The following is a 10,713-nucleotide window of genomic DNA, read 5'->3' as shown; positions in this document are numbered from 1 at the left end:
TAATCTGAGACATTCCAGGTATTGCATTTCCTCATCTTCGGTTTGTTATCTAACTGTTGCTGGTCTGGTCAGTGTAATTGCGGAATGAGCATTCATGCATGGATTGGAAGTGCAAAGTGAATTTGAGATGAATCATGCTGTTCATACTGTCCTGCGAATCATCTTCTTTTTTTTCATCAGGGTTTAATCTCATTAACGCTTCCATCAGCGCAAATCAAGTTGGTGCTGGTGCGATGATCATCTCTTGATTTGGCATTTGCAGCTTGTGATATTCATAAAGAGGTGCTAGGTTCTTTTCATAAATTATGATTTTTTTAAAAGCAACCTGGTGCGCTAATATTGGTGGTTACACGTCTCATGAACTTCCGGTCATCAGTGCACAGCTCTCGGTCAAGGATGGCTGGTTTGAGGTTGTTTGTTGGACATTCATAGTATGGACACCGACACCAGAATAACAATTCAGTGTTGGTCATCGGTGTTCTGTCCGTGTTACACTGATAGAAAGTACCTTCTTTCATGCTTCTTGATTGCAGAACATTGGAAGTATGAGAAAAATTACACCAGACCTACACATTACACCAGATAAAGTGTTGATAATCAACAATCCACCAGGGTTAACCTGCTACATGGGTTGGTTATTTCAGGCTTGATTAAACACTAGCACCATATTAACATACATGATAGTTTTCTATAAAGCAGTTGGTGGCGTGCTTATATTAAAGCAAATTGAGACAATTAAACTTGATTATGGTGTTAAAATAAATGATAGCACCAGAAGGATGTTCAGTGAAATAGTCCCATGATAAGCACTTGCCTGAGACATCCAGTGTTCCAAGAAGATTAAATGATATAATTCAAACAGCAAGGCATCCCGAGGCATTAAATAAAAGCACCAAAGTCATGCTGATAGTATTTGGGTGGAACATCATGGTGTTGAAATGGATTCCAAACAAGATGTGGCATGTTTGCATGACATGATTAAGAAAGCATTGGTATAACACCAGATGAAAGAGTGTTGAGGTGTCTAGTGTATCCCATTCTGGGTGCTGGATCCAGAGATGATTTGGTATTTCAGAACCATTGGGGCAGCCTATGAGAGAAACAGGGAGAAAAAAATGGTAGTAAAGAATTAAGCCATAACTGTTCCCTTCTTACACATTCAGTAAAAGTTTGCCTATTTCTGCAACAAACTTTTGCCTGATGTTATTCTGTTTAATAGCTTTTTTCAAAACGCAATATCACTAGCCCCTTTTTTAAATTATTTTACATAGAAATATCACAAGTATTAGATATATCCTTATTAATGAACAAATATCTCTTGTGAGATGAATAATAGTCAATGAAGTACACACATCTGGAGCTGTACCATCGTACATATTTACGATAATATCATTCACCGAAATCAGAGGGACATTAAAGGGATAGTTAAAGGTAATACAAAGTTTTGGTACAGGGTCATGAATTTGGTTCAAATGAACATATTGTAAGCGTATGCGATCCTACAATATATAGTGGTCGTTGTCGCGGTTGAAATTGAGACTAAAGTGATAAAATTGTAAATAATAAACTCTTTATGTTGTATAGCTCTCTCTCAAGGTCAAGATATTAATTTAGCTATAAAACAAAGTTTCTTGACTAAAATCAACCGTTTGGAAATTATACATGGCAAATATTTCCCAAAAATTTGTATTACCTTTAAAGGTAATGCAAAGTTTTAGGAAATTGCTGTTTAACATTATCTTTTTAATGCATGAAGTCACTTCCTTCGTTTAATCATTATTGAACTATAATATATATCCCTCTACATTTTATAACCTTATTGTATTTGTTCTTTTATTTTACTGTAAATATGACACTACTAGTCTCCAGACTTTTGCCATGTTCTTTTAAAAAAAACAATTAAACCGAAATTGAAATGAATTGAATTGAATTGGAATCTTTCAGAAATGAGAATATAACTTGCCTTTCCTTTCCAGTGTGATACCCAGATGTACTTCATAGGCTCTTCCTCATATAGTTCTTCGTCTTCACAATACAGCAAAACCTGAATAGAATAAAAATTACATCATATTTAGCTAGAAACCTTTCTGGGCCACTATGTTTACTCTTTTTAGACAATTGGGCTTAAAGATTATAATAATAATAATAATATCTCACATTTATATTGAGCCTAATTTGTTTCTAGGCGCAGCACATATCATTACACCGGTGATAGGATTCAGGCTTACCCGCAAACACAATAAATGCACATTTTCCACTCCCTGGGGTGCTTTCCAGCCAGTTGCCAATTTACAAGCGCCACTTGCTACTGGGTGGAGAGTGGCAAATGCAGATTAATGTCTTGCCAAAGGACACTAGTGCCGCGGTAGGATTTGAACCGCGGACCTTGTAATCCACAGTCCTGTGACACATCTACTCGACCACAACACCTCTACAATTCTAAACATATGTATTTTTTTGTTTGTTTAGATATTATGTTTATAATTGCAGATTCAAAGGGGATCTCCCTAAACTTGGAGTCCAACAAAGATTTAGAGTATAGAATAGCCAAGAATAAGGGTAGACTTGCTCTTCACTTTGGAAAGTGGTGAATAGACTTTAACTGATGTTCAGAAGATGTATTAACAATTGAAAGACATGTTCGTACAGCATTTTTATTGTGTTTGTTTACATATTCATTTTTCCATTGCCATCTGCATTTAATATCTTTGTTTATATCTTGTTCATTAAATGGCTGTAACATCCAATCAGTCAGTCATGATAACAAAAGGCCTGTCCTCATCAGCTCGAGATTGCCATAGCCCTGCTATTTTTTATTTGGGAAATAATCCCAAAGTTACAAATCGCGTCCTCATCAGCTCGAGACTTGAAACTCAAGTTCGAGAAATTAGCTTGAGATATTTTGCTCAGCGTTCGCGCATAGTGCGAGTCTTCGGGCTGGCGAAGACAACCTGAAAATAGCGGGATATTTTGCAAACTAGCCCAAGATATCTTTCGATGATTATCCTAACCAAATATCCTGATAATTGCAACTTCGGGCTGATGAAGATGCAAATTAACTGGATAATTTGCAATCGTGATAGTTCAAATAGCAGGATATTTGGCAATCTCGAGCTGATGAAGACAGGCCTACTGATGCTAATGTTGATGACAACAAAGATCAAGAATACCTCAGAATCTTTGGAGACATCAAGTTTCTTCAACAGTAGTTTCTGTAAATGATAGACACATGTCCTGACGGAACATCGGATGTACTTCTTATCTAGCTGTGTGATGCCGGCATCTTCCTCAGCTCGACTGGGTCCATTTCTGAAATAAGAGAAGAATAAATGGAAGGTTAATTAACATGGTTGTAGAAGTGAGGGGATTAATGTTGTTATAGTGAATCCTGACTAAATGGGTACATTCTCTTTCTCTCTCTCTCTTCTCTATCTTTCTTTCCTTCCCCTTTTTTCCCCTTCATTTTTTATTTTTTCATACTTTATAAGTTGCTTGTCAGACAATTTAGAGTGAAAAGATACACACACAATACACGTCAATATCCCAAGTGAGAAAGTCTCTCCAAGGTGCCTGGCAACACCCTTCCTCACTCTTCATCTCCCCCATCCCCCCTCATCATTCTTGCCCCTAACTTGCCCTAGATAAAAGGCTTGTTTAGGCATTTAAATAACACCACATGAATCTGGATTCATAAAGCACTTCATGTGAAATAACATCTACAAGTACATTACAGAAAAAAGGCAGTTTTTTTTTTTCATCATACAAATAATTCTTTATTTCTTTAATGTTTACTTCTCAATTTACATCAACTGTACTACTGAATGTGCTGAATTTCTTTCTTTTGCAAGAAATTCAGCTGATATACCTTTTCTTTGAAATCAAAATCTACTATTAAATATCAAATGCGCTGAGTTTCTATTATATCTGGTTAATTGCCAATTACTCCTTCCAACCATGATGTATCATTTTTTGTAAATGCCAATAGTCTTTTAATCCATGGGATAAATACCAAGGGCTGTTTCATGTAAGGCCTAAAAAAAAAGATGTTGTAATGCTCTTTAGGTGCCAAAACATGGGTCAGAAATATTTTTTTCTTTTTTATTTTTTTTTCTTTTTTTTTCTCCCTCTTTGGGCTTATATTTCTCAGTTTTGAATGCTTAATATTTTTAATCTACTCACCCAAGGTATTCAAGGCACAATGAGACTTGTTCATCGTTCTTGTAGAAGTGACCTCCCGTCGGGTCAAGCTTGCCACTGAAAGACTTCTGCTGGACTTTACTTTGGACCTTGTCTAAACCTCGTGATTTGTAAAACTCCATTTTTCTCTGCTCTTCCTCTGTAATAAAAGCATATTGTGATTTAAAGGTCACAAACAGTTTTGGTGATCACACCCAGCCTGTTGCTTGAATTATTTTGTGGTGAACCTCATGTGCAGGCTCTGTTTAGAACCAGTAACCTGAACGACGAGCAAATATGACGTTAGCACGTTAGTACTCTATAGGCAATCTATAGCCTCTGTTTTATAATTTTTTTTTGTCAATAACAAGTTACAATAACTGTTATAAGCTACTGAAATCATGGCATTTGATTGGCAGAGCCGCAGAGAGCAAATTTGTCACAGAAATTTGGCATTTGTTATTGATAACATGTTTTACGAAACAGGTCACTGTACTTGAAGACCATCCACTTTAATAAAATGACTGCTTTTCTTGTCTCCCCAGGGCAGTCTCTCCATACACATTTCTCGGTACTTGCGCTGGACATACTCACTCTCAAAAAGCTTTGGGACTAATTTCAGAACGACATCCTGCATGGTCCGATCCGGCCGGAGGTTCAGCACAGGTTGGGTTTCATGGACTTTCTGATTGCACATGGGACAGATCTTGGAGGTTTGAAGATACTTCACGATGCAGCTCTTACAAACTAAGGGAGAAGAGAAAAGGCAATGGACATTGACAGGACATCTTCAAAGGGTGACCCGTCCCTCGGATAGGACGTTAAATGGAGGCCCCGTGTAGAGAAGAGTCACTACCTTTCCAGTACAGTACGTCAATACTCTGTAAAGAGGGATGTACTCAAATGGACGAAGAAGAAGATTCAATATTTGTTCTGGTAATATTTGCTCCAGGCTTTATTTTGTCAAAGATACTGGGTTAGGGTTGGGATTGGGTTTTATGTTAGGTTCGGGGTCAAGGTTGACATTGAGTGAAGTGTTTGATGCATGGATGGAGTTCGGTTACAGAAGGAAAGCGACAGCGGAACATTTGTCTCAGAAACCATCAAAGATTTATGTCAGAGATTGTGTCTAGGATCGAGTGTAAACTCCATTTCATGAAGAAGCTCTTACAAAATAACAAATAATTTACAGTCCATCAGGTATAGCATTTATTATTCATATTTGGCTTGGGGGTGGAACACAGATTTGAGCCATGCCCGCCTAACGGTCAATAGTCTTTTAAAAAATGCCCGCCTACCGGTCAATAGTTTTTAAAGAGATGCCCGTTGCCCCAGATTACAGGCAGCATAAATACATTTTGCTGAGATCCCCATTTGTTTACGTGTAAAAAAAGTTTCTCTGTGCGGATTTCATACAATGCTTTTTGTCTGCGATTTCCGAATGATCATAACATTCAGGCAACTTTCCAGCGAAGATTTACAGACAGTGCCTCAGTTTTCTGTGATATTTTAACCAGTCTTTACTCAAGAAAAGGATAAGGTAAAAATTCTTTGTAGATATGTTCGTGAATTCGGTATATAAAAGATATATCGCCTGCTTTAATATTCGACGCAAAGCTGTTTCTATACTGGCTCTCGGGGATGGTCCCCTTGAGCCTATAGAAACAGCAATACCTCTCATAGCAGTCAATATATCTATAACAACAATTACTAGTGTTAGATCATCAAACCACTGGACTACAAAACCTCTGCTATGCTTTGAAATTGCCAATACTCACAGGTATGTAAACACTCTGTAACGGTCGTAGCATCAATATAGTAGCCAGCACACAGGATACACACGATGTGCTGATTCAGTTCTCGGATTTTCAATTTGATGTCCTGCATACACAGAAATTAAGCAGAGGGAAAATAATCAACAGTTTAATAGTAAATGTCTGTATACAGAGTCAATTCCTTTGGAAGCAAATTGATAAATGTACATAATAAAAATCAAAATCAATTTTGAAGTTGTGCTTTATTTTCTAATGAGTTTAATGGATCAAGTTCTGGTGTGCTTGAAAGAAAATGTTCAGCTTTGTTCATAGATTAATAAGCTTCTAAAATTGAAATGAATTGGGAGATTCGAGGTTGATGGGTATGTAGAAATATTTTGATCTCTTACATGTATGTCGCTCACTTCTCCGTTCATCCTGATTTGTCTGCTGACCTCCAACCTTCCTTACCCCATTGGATGAAGACATATAGGTCACGTTGGTCTTAGTGCCATCATGAATCTGCAGTTCATTGGGGATAACAGGCAGAAAGAAGATAAACTTCCACCAATGATCACAATCAGCGTGTATCTACAGGACTTCAAATAGCGTTAAGCTTCAGACTTCTCACAGATCATTCCTCTTTTGAGAGATCTGCGTCGGCTAGCAGTTTGCCAAAACATATAATTCAAGATTCTGCTAATTGTCCATTAATGTATATAAAGTGATATTGGGTCAACCCTCTAGGTAAATTGAAGAACTGTTACAACTCAATTACACAAACATACTCACAATCTGCGCAGCTCCTAAGATACTCTATTATTGCAAACCCCATCAAATAAAACATTGAAATCCATTAAAATAACATTGGGAGACCGAGCATTTGCATGCACAAAACTCTGTCTGCATGTTATAAATGAATACCGTTATTATTAATCTGATTATGATGCTAATGCTAAACGCTAACGGAATAATGTACCAGTCTCCAGATTTTCCAGGGATGTTATTTCCTTCCTGAAAAAACATAGCACTTTCTTATAATTTGTTTTCATGAAAACATGGTATTCTTTCCTCTTCATCTTTTATTTCTCTTATCTAATAAGTAATATCCCTCTTCCTCTTTCCTTTCCATTTTCATTCATCTCCCTCTCTTTTCTCTTTTCTCTTTTTTTCTTGGGGTTGGTTTCTTTTTTATTTCATTCTTTCCTTTTCTCTCTCCTCCCCCTCCCCCTAGAGTAAAGGAGCCGGTAATCGGCCAGCTCCAGTTTTCGGCCGATTCGTTGGATGCAAGGTAAAATCACTCTAAAATACATCGCATAATAACATAACGCATATCCCACACATACCATACCATGCCAGTGTCACTGAAGAACCACATTTTCAATGAAAAATATATCCTAAAATATCACATTTTAGCGATGTAATCGGCGGTCCCGCTACCCGAATCTGAAAAATCGAGTATTTTGCGCGTGTCTGTAAGAAATATGGGTACCATATAATGAGCTTTATTTCAAGTATTTTTCAGATTTAGAGCCCGATTTTGTGCTAGTCGCAAGCTCAAAAGTATCTCATCGCATGTATTAAATCAATGCAGCCGCACACCGCAACGCACACACGATATCTCTGTCTAATTCAGATTCCAACTTCCGATCACCGCTGTGCCTGTCTTCGGCCAGGCGAGCACTCGGGAGCTCCAGCGTGGGATACCTGCTCCGCCCGCTTGTGCTGTACATCAGCGCGGAAACGCACGGCGCGCGCGAGCGCTTCCTATTGACTTTGTACATGCGGCCGTAAACTGAAACGCTCGGCCGATAACTGGCTCCAAAACAGTGAAAATTGAAATGAATATTGTCATGGCAATTCGTGATTTTTTTCTGGGATTCTTTTTTTGTTTAAATAATAATAATATTTGCTTCATGATTTGAACAAAAAATGATAATAAATAGGAAGTAAAGGGTCCTAAAAAAAGGATTTTGTCTTAAGTGGCCGAAAACGGGCTCCTTTACTCTATTTCTTTCCCTCTTTCCTTTCTTCCTCTTCCTTTCTCTCCTTCCCTTTTTTTGCCATCAGCAGTTGGGGCGCTGGTTCAAGAATAAGGATCGTCTGCAATAATGAGGATTGTCTGGATTTTCGCTGACGTTTCTGATTTCCAATCCACGCGTTGGTAATGCGAAAAACGGATTCCGCAATGATTTTCTTGAGCTTGATCATTGATTGATGCATTTCACATTGACTTTGAAACTTTGTACATTTACTTTCACGGTACGAGTGATAAAAATCCTTGGGAAGACGGACAACTCATAAAAGCAGACGGTGAACTGGGGGTATCTTATTACGTGGAATCCGTTTTACGCATCGCCATGCCAGCCCCCGGAACCCGAAACCCGTACAGCGCCGAAGAAAAAAAACATATCATCAATTAAAGCACGTGGGACTGTAAACAAAAAATTGCTTGACTAAATAGCTTAAAAATCACAGTTAAAATGACGAAAATAATATACATTTTAAACAATTATCAGTTAGAGATATAGATGAATTTAAATAGATAATTTTCAATATGAAGTAACTCACAAAAACCATTGACTTGTCATCTCTAATTGTTGAAATTCAAAGAGAAATCATGATTTACTTCGTGGCTCTAGCGTCAGAAACTTAGTAGTCTTGTACTTATCGTTCTAACTTAGTTTTTGTGTATGCAGGAAAAACCAAAACTTGATTTTCGTGTAGGTTAGGTGGCCTACTCGATAAATCATTTGGGCCTATTCATGGAAATAAAATCTAAATATTGCCAACACATCATGAAATAAATCTACTTGATTTTTTGTCAGGTTTTATTTTGTTTATACACATTGATCTGAAGTAATGGGTGACCCAAAAAGCAGACCCTACACCTCCCCCAAGGAAACGAAATACCTATCGGTACTCTTATCCCCCCCCCCAACCCACTTATTCTGCGGCTGGTTGAGTCGTTGCAAATTTTTTGAGACCCCCCCCCAAAAAAATGTCCTCTTACCCCCCGGCCCCCCCCCACAACCATAACGCGACAGCGATGTGCCCGAATTAATAAATGTATTAAAATATTTTCTTCTCTTTTTTTGCTCAGTCATCCGTGACAAATAAAATAAGACTAGCTAGGGTATCACTAGGGTATTCATGAAATGAATCTGGGCTAACTCTGACCAAATTAGACAACCCTCCCCAGCTGCAAAAACTGTCAATTTTTGTTATTTTACCCTAACTCTAACTCTAACCCTAACCCTAACCCAGGGGCGGATCCAGCCGGCTGCAGGGGAAGGGGCCAAAGAGGGGGCCCAATTTGTGAGAAAATATTTAGCGGCGAAACAGCCAGCCGGTGAATAAACGGGGGGGGGGGGGGGGGGGGGGGGGGGGGGGAGGGGGTTATTTTTTTTTTTTGCTTCCAAAATTTGAAAATATTTGCTCAGTGGGGGGGGGGGGGTAGTGAGCACTAAATTTTTTATTATTTTTTTTTTTGGCTCTCGAAAATTAGAAAAAATCACTCACCCCCCCCCCCCCCCCCCACCATCTCCAAAAAAAAGGAAAAATAAACTTGTTTTTGTACGTTTTTTACGAGGGGAGGGGGACAGGGCCCCCGGGCCCGCCCTTTGATCCACCACTGCCCTAACCCTTACCCTAACCCTAACCCTAAACCTTCAAAAACTGACCGTTTTTGCAGCTGGGCCGACTCCTTTGAAATTTATTTCAAGGTCACGTTGATTATTTGGTTGAACTGGTTTACACGCACTGTACATTATGTAGTTAGGTCTTTGCAGGGATCTTTGACAAGAATAAAATCTTATGCATTCGAAAAAGACTAGGTAAAGTCAACCATATTTTGTAAACAAAACATCCCTTTTGCGCGTCAGATCAGCTGAGCTTGCAGTTCACCTTTCATTAGATCTGTAACCATCGGAACATTCGAACATCGTCTTCGCTATGCGACAAGAATCACCAAATTCGTGAAGTGTGAGAGGGAAAGAGCAGTCCACTTTCAAGTTTAAGATTGTTGAACTCGGTAAGATTCGTGCGTACTGATTCTGATTCTTCTTTATTTTATTGACTAGACTCTAGACCTAAGCGGTAAGCCAAGATCTAAGTTGGGGTGGGGATTCTTGAATGAAACTGTGATATTTGTCATGAAGACATGATCATGATCTAACAGCTGATCATGATTGTTTCTCCTAGTCATGTCCTCGTCGATATCAGACTCAGAGACTGGTTTATTTTCAGCTTAGCTCAGACGAGGTCGTGTTGCATGTTGGGCCTGGGGTCTCTTAGACCGAATTTTCCGTCTCTTTCGTTCGTTAGCCTCTTATTGGGGTAGGGTCGGCTCTCTCTTTAGAGACGGAAGCCGTTTATACACATGTCCTTGCTAACGCCACGGCCAGTTCTGGTCGTAGCGTTTTGCCCCCAAAATCCCCCAAAATGTCATTTTACCTCGAGCATGTTATATTGTAAATTAGGCCTAGGCTATAATAAATCAGTTCCACTTACCAACTTGACTGAAATAATCAGTTTAATAGTCCCTTTTTAGGAAATTATGGGTCAAAATCGAAATCCATTTTGAAAATCGAAATCCATTTTGAAAAAAATGGATTTCGATTTTGACCCATAATTTCCTAAAAAGGGACTATTAAACTGATTATTTCAGTCAAGTTGGTAAGTGGAACTGATTTATTATAGCCTAGGCCTAATTTACAATATAACATGCTCGAGGTAAAATGACATTTTGGGGGATTTTGGGGGCAAAACGCTACGACCAGAA

At 38.6% G+C, this 10,713-nt stretch overlaps 2 protein-coding genes across 3 annotated transcripts in view; one reads left to right on the top strand and one right to left on the bottom strand.

Moving 5' to 3' along the window:
* Nucleotides 1-8,604, bottom strand: LOC594208 (polycomb group RING finger protein 1). 2 transcript variants are annotated; one of them, XM_030985831.1, is made up of 9 exons: nucleotides 8,502-8,593; nucleotides 8,226-8,227; nucleotides 6,341-6,452; nucleotides 5,955-6,057; nucleotides 4,771-4,923; nucleotides 4,180-4,336; nucleotides 3,171-3,309; nucleotides 1,964-2,044; nucleotides 1-1,090 (listed from the first exon to the last, which is right to left on the bottom strand). In XM_030985831.1, exons 3-9 carry the CDS (start codon nucleotides 6,365-6,367, stop codon nucleotides 1,025-1,027), a joined length of 726 nt encoding a protein of 241 aa, XP_030841691.1. In that variant the 5' UTR covers nucleotides 6,368-6,452; nucleotides 8,226-8,227; nucleotides 8,502-8,593; the 3' UTR covers nucleotides 1-1,024. The 2 variants fall into 2 exon arrangements, with proteins under 2 accessions (XP_030841691.1, XP_030841690.1); XM_030985830.1 differs by lacking the exon at nucleotides 8,226-8,227 and having other exon boundaries at nucleotides 8,502-8,604.
* Nucleotides 8,605-9,797: 1,193 nt separating this feature from the next.
* Nucleotides 9,798-10,713, top strand: part of LOC575159 (rho-related BTB domain-containing protein 1) — a 69,891-nt gene continuing 68,975 nt past the window's right edge. Inside the window, exon 1 of the mRNA XM_003724046.3 lies at nucleotides 9,798-9,963. The gene's annotated coding sequence lies outside the window, so the exon portion shown is untranslated. The remainder of the gene's footprint in view (nucleotides 9,964-10,713) is intronic.

This window comes from Strongylocentrotus purpuratus, unplaced genomic scaffold, assembly GCF_000002235.5.
Source record: "Strongylocentrotus purpuratus isolate Spur 01 unplaced genomic scaffold, Spur_5.0 spur5_scaffold_15, whole genome shotgun sequence".
Lineage (NCBI taxonomy): Eukaryota > Metazoa > Echinodermata > Echinoidea > Camarodonta > Strongylocentrotidae > Strongylocentrotus > Strongylocentrotus purpuratus.
This window is presented reverse-complemented; position numbering and strand designations above follow the sequence as displayed.